The sequence below is a fragment of the Zonotrichia leucophrys genome, chromosome 1A, assembly GCF_028769735.1.
Source record: "Zonotrichia leucophrys gambelii isolate GWCS_2022_RI chromosome 1A, RI_Zleu_2.0, whole genome shotgun sequence".
Lineage (NCBI taxonomy): Eukaryota > Metazoa > Chordata > Aves > Passeriformes > Passerellidae > Zonotrichia > Zonotrichia leucophrys.
In genome coordinates this window covers 61,003,499-61,018,940 of record NC_088170.1, presented here as the reverse complement: position 1 = coordinate 61,018,940, position 15,442 = coordinate 61,003,499, and the positions used below count along the sequence as shown (strand labels likewise).

The 15,442-nt window shown below is 43.6% G+C and overlaps 1 protein-coding gene across 15 annotated transcripts in view; it reads left to right on the top strand.

The window, feature by feature from the left end:
- Positions 1-1,360: 1,360 nt before the first annotated feature.
- Positions 1,361-15,442, top strand: part of MAGI2 (membrane associated guanylate kinase, WW and PDZ domain containing 2) — a 719,010-nt gene continuing 704,928 nt past the window's right edge. For all 15 annotated transcript variants that reach the window (XM_064702938.1, XM_064702931.1, XM_064702927.1 and 12 more), the window contains exon 1: positions 1,361-2,031. In XM_064702938.1, the coding sequence (XP_064559008.1) occupies positions 1,731-2,031 (301 nt within the window). In that variant the 5' untranslated portion in view covers positions 1,361-1,730. The remainder of the gene's footprint in view (positions 2,032-15,442) is intronic.

Here is a 15,442-nt window from a genome sequence, read left to right as displayed (position 1 = left end):
TTGAAATTTCAAAAATATCTGACCATCTTTAAATCACATGCCATAACGCAAAGTACATTTCTCCTGCCTTTTCCCATTTAATGCCCTGTCTGCAGACCCCTGCCTTCATGTATCCTGCTCTATACCCCGCAGGCTCAAAAACTACATTTCCTAAAGTCAGGATGTTGTTCTGAGTGTTTTTTGTCAACCTCCACTTGGGATGGAAACTATTTTTTTCGTCAAGGCAAGTTTCCTAGAAAGACATGCCTATTGCCACACTCACTGCTCTCACACATGTGAGGCATATGACAGAACTAAGCAAAGGGAGAGCTCACAGGAGGATTGAGGTACAGTATATGCTGAACAGTGCATCCCACTGCTGGGGCTCCAGGGAGGGTCTGCAGGCTGGAGGGTGGGATTTTGGCTAAGGACAAGTAGCAGAAGGCAACCAGTGCGAGGGTGGTGAACACTTGCTGGGTGACAGTAAATTCAAGGAGAAGAACTGCCACCCTTCTCTTTGTCATACCCTCTTCAGGTGTAGCACCCTCCTGAGCCATCAGCTCTGGGCTCAGCACCCAGCGTAAACAACAATGCCCATGTGCAACTCAATGAACTGAGGTTTTCGCATGGAGTGAAATAACTCTGCAGCAAACGCCCGTGACACGGAGATCCCCGAAGCAAGCAGATGTCTCTCGGCTTTGCAGCCACAGCCAAAGCCCAGCTGCCTTTGGTGCTTCCCGGCCGCAAGCAGAGTTCCTGATCCGCAGGACCCTTCCCGCTCCGGCTCGGGCAGCTCCCCCAGCGGTGCCCCCGACTGTTCGAGGGCTGCCGCTCCCCTCACAGGGGCGGGGCGGGGCGGTGCCGGGCCGGTACCGGGCAGTGTGTCCAGCCGGGCCGGGGCGGCACTGGGCAGGGTCCGACCGGGGGCAGACGCTGGGCAGTGTCCGGCCGGGCCGAGGCGTGCCAGGCAGTGTGTCCAGACGGGTGAAGGCGCTGGCCAGTGTCCGGCCGGGCCGGGGCGGTGCTGGTCAGTGTCCGGCCGGGGAAAGACGCTGGTCAGTGTCTGCCGGGGCGGTGCTGGGCACTGTCCGGCCGGGCCGGGCCGGGGCGGTGCTGGGCAGTGTCCAGCGCGGTATCGGTCAGTGTCGGCCGGGCGGGGCAGGCGGCGGGGCCAGCGCCCCAGTTCTCCCGAGCGCCCCCTCCCGGCCGGGGCCGCGCTGGGGCCGGGCGGAGGTCGCCGCTCTCCCTCCCGCTCGCAGAGCGCCCTGGCCCCCCCGCCCGGGCCGCTCTCCGCCTTCTGCCGGCCGTGCCAGGCAGCCTCTCTCTCGGCCTTCACTACCGGGTCAGGCGAGGCGGGAGCGGCGAAACAGCGCCCGCCTCGCTCCGGCACCGACACCGACAGCCCTCCTCCTCCTCCCCGCGCCGCGGCCGTCCCCTCCCTCCCGCTGCCTCCCTCCCTCCTCCCTCCTCCCTCCTGCCAGTTTCTCTACAACTAGTGCATCCACGCGCAGGCAGGGTCCGGCCGCCGCGGCTGCCATGGATATCAGCTAAAGCCGGGAGCAGCGGGCACTGAGGCGCTCCCCGACCCAGCTGCAGCCCGCGGGGCCGCCGGCCGGCACAGCCGCGGCCGCTCCGCCCGCCCCGAGCCTGCCCGGAGGAGCGCGGCTGCCCCGGGGACTGGGGGCACAGAGGGACGGGGGGAAGAAGCACAAGACTGCAGGGAGGGAGTCGGGCAGAGCATCCCCACGGCAATGTCCAAGGGCTTGAAGAAAAAAAGCCACTGGACGAGCAGAGTCCACGAGATCGTGATCGTGAGGAACCCGGAGGGACAGCTGGGCTTCGAGCTGAAGGGGGGCGCCGAGAATGGGCAGTTCCCCTACCTGGGGGAAGTGAAGCCCGGCAAGGTGGCCTATGAGGGGGGCAGCAAGTTGGTGCCGGAGGAGCTGCTGCTGGAGGTGAACGAGACCCCCGTGGCCGGGCTCACCATCAGGGATGTGCTGGCCGTGATCAAGCACTGCAAGGACCCCATCCGCCTCAAGTGCGTCAAGCAAGGTAAGGCAGGCACGGGCCCCCCTCCCTGCCCATCCCCCGGGGGCCGGGGCAGGTCTGGGGGAGCGGAGGGGGAGCAACTTTGTTGCTGCAGTTTGACTTTCCCCCTCCCCGCCGGAGCCGCCCCCTCCCCGGCGGCGGGGGGAGGATGCGAGCGGCGCTGCGCGGTACCCGCAGCCGGGCGAATTAAATGTGCGTCAGTGACAGCGCTTCGCCATGCCGGGGGGGCGGGCGGGGGGCGGCGGCAGCACCCCCTGCAGCCCCGCTCTCACGGGGACGGATCCTCCCGGCCCGGCCCGGCCCGGCCCGGCCCAAGCCGCCGGCCCCGGTCCCGCCGCCCCTCCGGTCGCTGCTGCTGCCAGGGGCCGGAGAGGCGGCCGGGGCCGGTGCGGAGCGGGGCTTGCCCTTGGCTTCGCCTCTCTCTGCGCTCCTTGGCGTGGGGACAGGGGCTGCCGCCACCCGCCGGGTCCCTGGTGGCGCCCGGGGTGCCTTCAGCATCTCTTAAGTGTCATTAGCGGAAAAGTCATTCATTTGATCCCTGGTGAAAACGATCGCTAATCCCAGGGAAGCTCAGAGCAAGTGAGGGGATAGGCAGAAATAAACTTTTGGGAGAGAACGGTGCACTCTTGCCTCGCCTCTGTTTCGCTTATTTATTTTGAAGTACTGTATAGGTTAATGCGTTTCCAGGAAAGTCAATAGAGAAGAGACGCCACAGATGCTGTTTACATGTTTGTTTCTGCCCTCTTTAAACTATGCTGAGTTCTCTGCAGCTGAACGTTCCCGAGGAGGTTTCTGCTACCCCAGCAGCGTTTCTGGAGCACAGGAGCTGCTCTGGGAGCCGAGTCCGTAGGTGCTCCTGGGCTATGGGTGGTGCAGCGGCTGTGGGCGTATCGCTCAAGTACGCATTCCAGCCGGGCAGCGAGCCCAGCCATTGAAAACTTGGGAATTTCTGCGGTGGGAAGTTTTTAGATACCATGTATCAGAGGCGCTTGTGCTCTGCAACTCCAGCCGTCAGCCTGTGCTCAGAGGACACAGAGGAGAATCTCTCTGACACTGGGTATAATTTGGCAATTTTGCTTCCTCTTTGGAATTGTCGGTTTATTGTTTAAAATATAATTTGCGATACTTCCGAATGCTTGAAGAATATGCTAGTTATTAGTTTATCCAGACATGACAGAACCAGTAGAAAGAATCTGATTTCCACCCAGGCCTTCAGAATGTACTTTATTGTCTGTTCCGTTATCTCCATGAGGTCAAGCCTCTATATACAGATATGATCTGGGACCTTTTTATTTGTCCTTATAGGTAAGTTGTGCAATATGCTGTAGATCATATCTTGACAGTCAGGCTGTGCAGGGAGACAAAAGAGTTCATGTGATAAGTGAAGATTAAAAATGACTATAATGGATTCTGTCTTGCCAGTGTAGGGTCATCTTTGGGCACCTGAACTCCAGGAAAGCTGCTCTGTACTGTCCTCTTTTTATTAATAATTTCAGTGTGAGTGGTTTCACTGTGATTGGGTTCAAAAAGAAGCAGCATTTGAAGTGTCAAGAATATAAGGGTAGATTGTCAGCAAACCAATTTCAATTTTTTGTTTCAGAAATCCTATAGATTCTTTACAATAAGGCAAACTTAAGGTTACTTTGAGTTGCTATGTGAATCATATGTCCTATCTCTTCACTGTTTTTATAACATTTCTCCTTAAGTCAAAGCAACCACTGGTGATTCATTAATGTGTGCACTCTTAATGAATTACCTGTCATACATGAATTAGGGACACTAGTCAGGCTTTTAGTCTGGGAATTACTGCAATCTTCTGCATAAAACTTAAGGGATAAATTCTGAGTTCTACCTAATTCTGTGTATCTGTACCTGTATCTCTACATACCCAAGGAGTTTCAGCTCAGTATGTTAACTCACTGCAGTTTTAATGCAAGTTCTCAAAGCACTGGCCACATGTCTGTGTGTTTGGAAATGACAGTTCAGCATAGATTCTTGGACTGAGAAAGACTTCCTGGCTGGAATATCTTTCAGTGCTCCAGCATCCTTTACGCCAGAGAGAGAGGCCTTCTGGATCCAACTTCCTATTGGAAAAAAAAAAAAAAAAAAAGTCAATGGTTTGTGCACTTTACTACCTGGCTCCTCCTTCCAGTGTCAGCCGGTGCGTCCCTGCGCCCCTCGCTGACAAAGCACAGGCAGCCACGTTACAGCAATATTACTATTCCCTGACAGTGCTTTGCAGCAGTGTGTAGGAGAGAAAAGGCTGAGCAATAAAATCTTTATATGTTTTTGCAACTTTTTAACTCCTTTTTAATTGCAAAGCACCTTTAGTGTGCTGGAGCAAGGTTAATGACTCCATTATCGTTTTTTCCGCATAATTTATCAATGCTATTGCTGTCAATTAGAATAGCATGACCTTGAATGCACCATGTGACTGTAGCTGCTTCTTCAGTGCTGCCTAGGAATGAAGTCAGAGAGAGAAATGTGGAGGTAGGACACGACTATTTATAATGTGATCTTTATGAGACTGTGAGTATTTCTCTTGTTTGAAAGTTTTGACAATTCAGCAGTGAAAATTTACTTGTAGCTGGAATCAGGGAATGGCTGGATTAGCTGTTTTAAAGCATAGAAAAGGTGCTTTCATGGTTTTTCCTTATGTTATGTTTGATTAAACACTCCCCTCTCTGGAATAATTAAATACTTCATCATTTATCACATTACTAGATGAAATACTACTTTTGAAAAGTCTAATGGAATATAGTGCTGTTTTGTGTTAGCTAAATATCTCGAGTTATAAAAACCCCAAACATACAATGTAGGAGTTGCTGCATATTATGAGGGGGAGTAAACTTCATGAGAAACTGATTTGCAGTTCCATGATATAATTCAACATGAATTCTTCTAGGTATAACACAAGATAAATAAATAGGCTTTTAATGCAGGATGTTGTGCCTCGTTTTGCATGAGGAGAAAAGACTGCAAGAATCAATATTATTATTATTTAGTCTTAATTGTAAGAGTTCACAAAGAAATATTCCTTGGAGACTATTTCCTGTTTGGGTTTTTTTGGTTAGTTTCTTTTTTGAGAGCCACTTGTTGTGCTACTGTTGGCAGAATCACAGAGAATCTCTGGAAACACATGGGATGAGGTCTTGGCCCAGATGAAGTCAAAGGCAAAGCTGTCTTTGACATCAGATTAAGTAGGCAGGGTTTCCTCTGCAAACCCCCGTGCTTTTTTTGAATATAAATCCTTCCAATGAGAGAATTGTATACAGCAGTTACATTAGTTGGGTGTACTGCAAATGCACATTTTGACCTTCTGCTCCTTTGGGTGAGGATAAGAGCCTTTTACTGTTCCTTAAAGAAATACTTCTGAATTTCAATGTGTTTGTTTTCACATGCAGAACAGTTTGGATTAAGTGCTGTCTTCTTCCCACACATGTACAGATGCGTAGTTGTAAAAGTAGCAGCGTGTTAAGGAAAGGCATCTTAATTTGGATAAGTAATCACATGGAGAAGAGTCATACAGGGAGCAGTGTTGCCTCCAGTTCCACTGTGTGTTCCCTGCTGTCTCAGATCCACAGCAATTCCCAGCAGTGGCTGGCCAGGTGTGTGCTGTGCGCACTCACTCCTGGAAGGGTTGCACCAACAGCCCACTTGGATGTACTGCATAAACCAGGATCTTTATTCTTTACCAAGAGTTATAAACTTCCACAGATGCCCTCAGCAGAATCCCAGTGAACAGTCTGAAAACATGGATTTCAGAACTCAGGAGCATTGGAGCAAATTTTGTCCTGGAGCTCCTGCCTGATGCATCTCTTTCTCAAGGAAAGTGGTTTGGATGTATTAAGTAACCAGGTGATCTGGCCAACTGAGCAATTTATTTTTAAAAGTATTTAGTGGTATGATTATTTGAAATGTGAATAAAACAGACACTGTCTATGGATATTTTCTAATGGCTCTTATCTGACTCTAAATAGTCAGACTTTAAGTGTCAATCCCTAATTGTTTAGCAAAAAATGCCACATTATGTGGCATTTAGTACACATAATGTAAGGAGGAACTGAAGTTTAATTTTCTCAATCCAATCATTTACTTAATAGTAAGCATATTCTAGAATGTTTTGCTGACTATAGATGTTGGGCATGTTCTCAAGTGTTTTCTCAGTCAGGAAAAGGTTTGGACCCTCATTAGGATGGACACAGGAGCAGCCAAGTTTGGGCAGACTGCATCCTCCACATCCTATTCCTGGTGGCTGTGACTGTGGTTGCTGAGCCAAGACTGAAAGGACACAGGATGGTACTGTCCCAACACCCACTGATTTGTGGCTATGGGGTTTAGTAGCCTTGTAGTGTTTTTTCTTAACGGGTTCATCCATAAACTTTACAATTAAAACCTGGCTTAACTTTGAAAATTTCGTTTTAAAGTCTGTGACAGGCCATTTGACAGAGAAATACAGCAATGCTGTCATTTTCCAAAGCTTTGGCTGCATGTGTAAACATGTTAGCCAGTTAAAATGTTAGTATTTTACTACAGACTTTTTCACACACAAATTCCTATGTATAGTTATGGATTTTTAAAAATGTTTCTGGTTATTTAAGGTCATAAATAATTATCTTCCACATTCATTAAAACACTGTGTGCATATAGATACTCTTTTGGTGATATTTCATCCTGGATATCACATACACTATTCTCCAAGATGGGAATGTTGGATATAGCTATCTTCACAAGAACAGTATTTTGAAACAGAAAGCTGCATGATCTTCCAGAAAAAAAGAAACAAAATCACAAGGGTCTTTCAAAAACCAGACCCAAAGAACCCTGAAAACCTACGTGGTTTACTTTTCTCTATAACTTTTGCATAGATAGTATTTGAAAATAAACTTATTCCTTTTTCCTAATTTGTGCTTCTTAGGATTTTATTAACTCCTGAAATTAAATTCAGAGTTCTTTTTTTACCATTACTTTATGTTATTCTTATGCTTGTCCATCTTAATTTAAAGACCATTGAAGCTGACTTCTGACTCATGTAGCTTGTGATTTATTCTTCAGCTCCTCCAGAGAGCTTGTGATGTTTCATGTCAGGGACTCTGCGTTCACTGGCAGCAGAATTATAATCATCAGTCTTTTTCCTTCCCTGAGAATTACAAATGTGCCATTAAAGGATGGGGCCATGACTTTGTTAGTGCATCATTTCCTCAAAGAAATTAAATAATTGAGAGTGCTCTGCTTAGCTCTGTTTAGTCACATAAGGTAAAGTTAATTTTACAGTAAGACTTGTACATCTGTTGATATTGTTGACATCAAAGGAAAGTCCTGGTGTGAAGGGGCAGAATTGTGTGTGACTTCCTTTATGCATCCTATAACCTCACCTGCATTAATTCAGCATTTCATGAAAGATATGGATTCTGAGCTTTTCTTTCAGCGTTCTTGATCTTCTCCTTGCTCTTTATAGATGAGGAGCTCCTTTCATGACATGAAAGATTCTATAAATTATTCATCTGCATATTTTGTATACAAGAAGTGGTGTATACATGGAAAAAGAACTCCTTCAAAAGGGACTTATGGGAGGAGGTGGTCACAACTGAGATTTAGAAAGAGTGATGGAAAGTGCTGCAGTAGCTGCAGAAGCAGATGTTTCTTGTTCTTCTCTTCCTCATGGTGCTGTAAACAAATAAAAAAAAATAATTACTGGGGACCATCGAGTCAAAGTTCAAAGAACATAATGATATTTTTTTGACTGTGTCAACATTCTCAAACTAATTTTTTGCTTATGTACCTATGTGTTTATAAATATAACAATATACATAAAAACTTAAAAATTAGTACAATCTTTGGTTTTTTTGAGACTGGTAGAAATTTTCATCTTTAGGTTGAGATTGTGTAAGAATTTGTATAGTACTGCTGTATACAAGTATTGCTACAGTACTACTCTAGAATATTTTTTATTCAAGTTTTGGTGCAAATATATATGACAGTTGCAATGAACCCATATGCTCTGGTGGTTAAGCAATGTACAGAATGGCCAAGGATTCTGCAGTGCGAAATAAAATAATCATAAACTTTAGAATAAGATTGACCAGATGCCTATCTAAGTAGGTGCAGTCTAGAGCACAGAACTATTGGAACTATTTATTGATTTCAGTGGCAAAGTGCCTGTCATTGAGTTTTGTTGCTGAATGCCATTGCAATGCTGGCCTTAACTGAATTTTTAAAAACCACAGAGGCTGTGATCCCGACAGTATCTCTTCAGCACACCCAATTTGTTACAAATCTGCTTTTCCTCAACCTCATAGAAACCCATCCAGTAAGAAGGTGTCATACTTTTCTGGCCATTTGTTTAGCTTTCTAACTGTAGGCTGAAACTGCCCAATGAAAAGTGGAATGTGGGCAGAAGCATGAGAAAAGAAAGATACTTAAGGGCTTTAACAAAAATTATTTAGCATTCCTAAACTGGACAAAAATTGGTAAAGGATAATCTCTAAAACAGTACTTATATGGTTTGAATGTTCTTTTAATGTTAACCTGAAATCTCTCATTTGTTCAAACCTGCTATCCACAATTTGGAGACTTCACTAGAAGCTGAGCTGAAAGAAAGCTGTTGTTTGTGTGTATCTGCCATGTATTTATCCTTTTTACATTACTCTTGAACTCCTAGTCAGTACCTTCAGATTGCTAGAATCCAGAAAGCTTAATCAAAAGGTAGCTTGCTGTCAACACAGCACTACCAGGTGTCTTCTCATTCATACATACATTATGATTAGTAATATATGAATAATGCTGTTTCGCTCTGCTTATCAGCTTCAGACGTTTCTCCTGGGTGTCTTTGATTATTTCCACAGCACATGAATTTGAGATGAAGGAAAGCAAGACAAGGAACAAAACGGAGAAAGTAAAATTGTGTGAAAGTTCCAGGAAAAAAAATTTAGAGATTATTAAAGTACATTACTGGTTTTAGAATTTACATATTCTGTCATATTCAAGAGAGAGTACAAACCTGTGCCTGCAGCACAGGAAAAATCAGCACAGGGAACATGTGTTTCCTAGGTCTGTCTTAGTTTCTCAAAACATGTTGAAATCATAGAATCATTTAGTTTGGAAAAGGCCTTAAGATCATTGACTCCAAGCGTTAACCCAGTGCTGCCAAGTCCACCATTAAACTGAAACCCTAAGTGCCACATCTCCAGGGTTGGGTTACTCAGCCACATTCCTGGGCAGCTTTTTCCTATGTTTGACAATGCTTTCAGAGAAGAAATTTTTTCTTAATATCCAATCTAAACCCCCCTTGTGGAACTTGAGGCCATTTCTTCTTGTCCTATTATTTGTTACTTGGGAGAAGAGGCTGACCCCCTCTCCTTTTGGGCAGCTGTAGAGAGTGATAAGGTCTCCCCTGAGCCTCTTTTTCTCCAGGCAAAACACCCCTGCTCACTCAGCCACTCCTCATCAGACTTGTGCTCCAGACCCTTCCCTCTGTTGCCCTTCTCTGGACATGCTCCAGCACCTCAATGTTTGTCTTGTGATGAGTGGCCCAGAACTGAAAACACAAGATTGTTGATATACTGAGCAGCCCTGGCCCAAATAGTGAGCCCTGAGGAACCCCACTGGTGCCTGCCCAGCGGGATGTAGCCTCATTCCCCCTACTCTCTAAGCCCACCATGCAGTCAGTTTTATGTGCAGCAAATGGTGCTCCAGTCCAAGCTATGACCAACTGGTTTCTCCAGAAGAATGCTGGAGTAAAGCTGTCCCTCTAAAATATGCACAATTAACTCATTCCAAAGGAAAAAAAATAGCATTCCTGCTTCTTCAGATGAAAGCATGAGTTATTGTTAACATGTCTGTGTTTCTGTCCCAAGTTCTCATGAAAGTTGGGTGAAGCAATGGTGCCACCTGAGAAGAAGAGAAACACATATTTGTGTAGGATTACTTTCCTACATGAGTGATGTTCCTACAAAAAAAGAGATTTACCAGGTAGTGTTTCATCATTGACAGAACTGCATGCTGGGTTCCTTGCTGCTGAGGCAGCACCTCAGCCTCCCTGGCTCTGTTTCTGCTTCCTTCTTCTCTGGTACCAACACAGCCATGGTGTCATGGCCATAAACACTACATAGTGGTAGTGCAGAACCAAAACCACTAAGTCATTACTGCACCTTTCTTTTCAGGCCTCTGACCTTGGAAAGCAAGGGCAACAGTCCAGGTATTCAACACCATGTGAAAATGGAATTAAAATACCAAATGTGCATGTGTTTTATGATTTTCAGACAAGACAAACTGGCTGTCTGCTGCCACATCCATAGATGAAATAATGCCTTTCTATATACATTTCAGTATAATATTTTTGTTACTTTCTTGAGCCATCCTTGGTTCAGATGTTCAGACCAGCGCACTTCATGGAGGCCCCCCATAAATTTGCAAACCATGGAGCCCTGTCTGCCACCAACATTATTCTTCTTGCCCACTCCAAGCCTTTTGTGCTAGTGAAGTACCTTCCTGTGTTGCTGAAATTAATCTTGTACCTTTCAGGTAGCACATCTTTCAGGTCTGGCATTAACACCAACTAGTTTATTCTGCCAGAAAGATATTTCTACCCTCTGTGCTTGAGTTCAGTTCAGAAAGCATGCAGAAACTTGTTCTGACATGGAATTCTGGCACTCCAGATCATGCCTGTTCCAATGGGAGAAGGGCTGGTGTGACAATCTCCCATTGTGCCTGGTCTGGGGGATAGGTGGCACAGCCTTGACAACATATGCCAGTCCCTGTAGCCAGTGATGGCAGCCATTTCATTGACTTACCCAGAATTATTAAAGTGTCCACAGAGTTCACAGATTACTACGCTGGGGCCCAGGGTTTTCCTTTGACAGTCTGTTAGGTCAGACACTGAGGACAGAATTGAGGTCACTCACTCACTCTCTGCAAAGTCAGAGTGTGTTTGTTTTTAAAAATGCTGAAGAAATATTGTGTCCTCATTATGCAGGAAAAAAAGGGAAAAACCCCCTAGAAATAGACTTTATCATTATGAGTAGTGCTCTTAGATTCACTGTACGTAGCAGAACTATGGAAAACAGTGGTAGAGTATAATGAGCAAAAATTTCTACACTATACTAGCAGGTACATTGTGTAGCTGTGTTAATGTAACATTAGTATTCCAGAGTAGAAATCCTTCCTGCAAACAGGTACAAATTGTATTTTATTACTTATCTATTTATTAATAGCTTTGTATCTCACGTTGTCCTTGCATTTCTCCAAATGAAATGTGCAAAATGATTTTTTAAATTGCACATTTTAAAGTTCTTTTTGTAATAATAATAAAAAATTCTTCCAGCTTTGTTCCTGTCATGCCAATCGTGAATTAATCTGCATATTTCTGATAAAATATTGCCATTTCATAAAACAACACCTAACCAGTCCTATAGAAGTTGAAAGCAAAAAAAATTGGGGCATCAGTCTCATTCCAGGACATCCATTTCACATGTAAGTTCTTATAACACACACCATTTTTTTCTACCTAAACTTACACTGAAAAGTGATGAACAGTGCTATTTGTACCCCATATGAGTTACACTGAATAGTTTCTATCATGTTACATTCTCACAGCTGATTCTAGTATGAAATGGAATGGCTGTGTTCATTTCTGTTATTCCCTTACTAAGTCCTTCTTTGTGCTAAATCTGCATTAATAAATGTCACATAAGCCTCTCACATGCTTCCAAAATGGTATGTTAGTATAAACAAGTATTAATCCCATTATATTTTAATTCTCTGGCCTTGTTTTTTTTATAGGAACAGCAATTTTTATTTCCAAGTGTTGCAGGGTCCTGCTGCTAGCTTAAAAAGCTAAAAGATCATGCAGGTGCTCCTATCATGGCATTGAAATCCTTGTGAAGTGGGAAAGGGAGCAGTTGCTGAACTCTTGTATCAGACTGATGGAGGAGCTGAACACTGCTTCAGATTAAACTATTGAGTGCTTTGCTTAGGTAAAGTGTGATTACCCCCCAAATTCCCTGTTCAGCCACTGCACTACTCATTTGGAAAACTCTCCTTGAAGCTCAGGCCTGCTGGGATGTCTGTTCTGCACTTGGTGATATTAGGTGGTTTGCTCTGACTCCTTTTTATATATATACATATCCATGTATATAAATAGTAATCATACAGTCATTATTTTTACTGGTATTTCTGATTTCTCCTTCCATGTGGGTTTGTTATATCTGCCTATTGTCTCACACATGAAATCTGAACTCGTGGTGAGAGAAGCTGCCTTTTTGTTGTAGCAACTAGCATGGCAATTTCAAGTTGAGAGTCTCTCGTTTCTATGGCAATGTGAGGAAGTATTCACATTAAATTCAGACTCTAACATAATGAATTTCTTGGAATTAGTTGCTGGAAATATTCTGTATCATTTTAACATAGGATCTGTAACTCTAATTGATTATAATTCAGTCTTGGTGATAGAAGCTTTAAAGTAGATAAAAGCTTAGCAATATTTTTTGATTTAAGAGAATATAGTGGTTATTACTAATGTGGAGCTTCTATTATTGGTAGTGCTGGTCTGTTGTCTCATGGTTTTTCTATTATAGCTACTGCTAGTGAAGCCTATTTAAAAAAATCTCTGTTATACTGTGTACAGAGAATATGTTTCCTGAAGAATTTGGTTTTTCATTTTATCTGCTTGCTTACAGATGTGGAGGAACATTTCTGCCCTGTAAACTTCTAGAGGAATTACTGGAATTTCAGACAAGCCAGTAAAAAGAGCTTTTTCTACACTCACTCTATTTGGTCATTTTCCAGTAAAAATAGCATAAAAGATTTCAGGAAAAGAATCCATTACAGTAGTGGAGGTTTTGTTAAGAAAATAAAGTAAAATCAAGATGTTGAGTTTGCTTAATTAAAATTGAAAGTCGGTAATTCAAATATCAATTAAAAGGTCTTCTGGATTAATATTTATATTGAGTTTTTATGTTAAGCCTGTGATACTTATGTACTGAAATAGTCTTCAGAACGGATGAACCCACAAAACTTATATATGCCACTTTTAAATATGTGTGAAATATTGTATAGGTTTGTGTACAGTTTATCTGACTTGCAGAAGTGTTACAGCTGCTTTGCCTTGATAGGGAATCATGTCTATGCCTGTGCTTTAAGGGTAGTGAAATTAAGGTTTCTAAGTGTAGAAGTCAAAAAGCTGAAGGTTTGGTTGTGGTTTTCTTTGCATATGTGAGAAAGAACCTCCTGCATGTGACTAAAGCAGTATCAGATCTAGAAAAGTAGTAAATCCAATTAGTATTATTTTGGGTCAATATTAAGAAGATTTCTGGTAAGTAGTGAGCAACTTTCTCACCAGTTTCTGTAGGAACAGGTTGCATGAGCTGCAGAACTCCTCCCTGTGTGTCTGTGCACTGCTGGCCAGCTGGTGAGGATGCTGCTGCTGGGAAAGAAGTTTGCAGCTGGGACATTGAACCAGAAGTCTTCACTTGTATCCCTTTAGATGCTAATATTGGCCTTGTTATTTAGACTGAGTAGCTTCCAGATTCTAAAAGTCATTTACAAAAAAACGGCACAGTTCCCAGACAGGGGGTTATTCTTGATGTCCTCAGCTGCCTCAGTGAATTTCAGTCTGAGGAGGGAAGCTGGGACTGTGTAAAACTTCTTCCCTCTTTGCTCTCCTGACCTGGGCTATGAGATAGAGTCCTTAGAAACCCATGGGAAATTACTGAGTTTCACAATCATAATGATTTTTGTCCTCTGTGCTGTCTTTTTATGGTTTTGTTTGTTTTTTATTTTTTTTAAATGAAATTTATTTCATTATTAAAGCCTGCCTAACTTTTTAGGAAGAAAGGATCTTTTTGAACATGCATGGTTTGCCCGTAGATGTGGTACTGTATTTCTCCAATAGAATTGCTTAGTTTTTTCCTTTTATTCTTTAAAAATATAATCTCTTACAACATAAATATTGTTATTAGCCTATCAAGCCAACTGAAATAAGATCCCATGGTGACAGGTACTACAAACTGGCAGGGAAAAACACTTGCTGCCCCAAAGGGTTTATAAAGGCAAATGAGACACAGAGGGTAGGTAGGAATAGAAAGAACTGCACAGTGGTGAAATGACTTGCCAAAAATCTCGGCTCAATCAATAACAGAGTGGAGAACACTGCAATGTAATTTAGAAGTCTATGCAAGCAGTACTGCATACAAGTAAAGGCACACAAACCACACAAAACCCCCTCTCCTGTTCAATGAGGGTTTCTATTCATGGCTCGAGTAAAACATTTTTGTAGGTATTTATTTTATATTTTACATGACAAATCCCACGTAATGCTTTTTTAATAACAAAGAGGCACAAGCATGCAGAGGTATCTGCAGATGAGAGTGTGATAGAGTGTTTTCTCCTAAAATGAAACACATTTCAGAAATATATTGGAAGTGGTAAAGTGTAGGAAATGAAAGTTATATACATTTATATATTTTAATATTTATCTTTGTTTGCACTGCTAATTGGACAACTAGATACTCAGTCACACTGTATGAGACATTTATTAACCTTCTTTTGGCCTGTTAATGCCACTGTTTGACAAGTAACAAACTATAAGTAATTTGTGTGGGGTTTATTTTGGGATGTTTATTCCTTCACCCACCCCCTTTGTCTTTTTGTATTAAAACCTTTTGGAAATAGAAGAAGTCCTAAAAATATTACCATAGGCAGAGTTTGGTTTGCTGAGTGAAACATACAAAATGCTAATTAAGAACCCATGGGAGCCTCTAATTTATCACAGTGGTGTGGCACTTCAGATTGGCTCCGTGGGTGGTGGCTCCTTTCAGAGCCCTGGTGTTGCCACCTTTCGATCCAAACTGGAGGGGGTCATTGGCATAATCTTCGATTTAGCCCAACCTGCCATCGCAGCAAAGTAATGAGGAATTGTGAGAAGTGAACCTGTCCTGGTGTGACAAGGACACCTGGCAATCCCAGGCAGGGCTCTGTTGTTGCTGTGTCAGTTGTGGTTGCACCAAAGGTTTCCTTTGTGCCTCTGTCCCTCTGTGAAGAGCTCTTGGTGCCTCTTTGTGCTTTCACCTCCTCTTTGGCATTGGTTTCTCACTTCTCACTGGAAACTCTTTGCTCCCACTGCCCTTGGAGAGGCTGGTGCAAAAGAATACTGTGCTGGAGTGGAGTGGGTTTCACTGTCTGGAAGGTCTCTCAGCTCTCCTCTTTCGTGCTTGGAGCTGGTGTGGAGTTAAAGCAGTGATCAGTGAGAGGTCAGGGTGGGATTTAGCTTTGCACAAGCAAGGCTGCTTAGGCCTTGCTGAATCCACCGTTTGTTTTCAGGAAAAAGGAGTTGCATAACATTAAGATGACATCTAGCTGAGGTTCTGCAATCCTTCTTTTAATCCCCTTCTATGTACCACAGTACTTCTAGATCCTT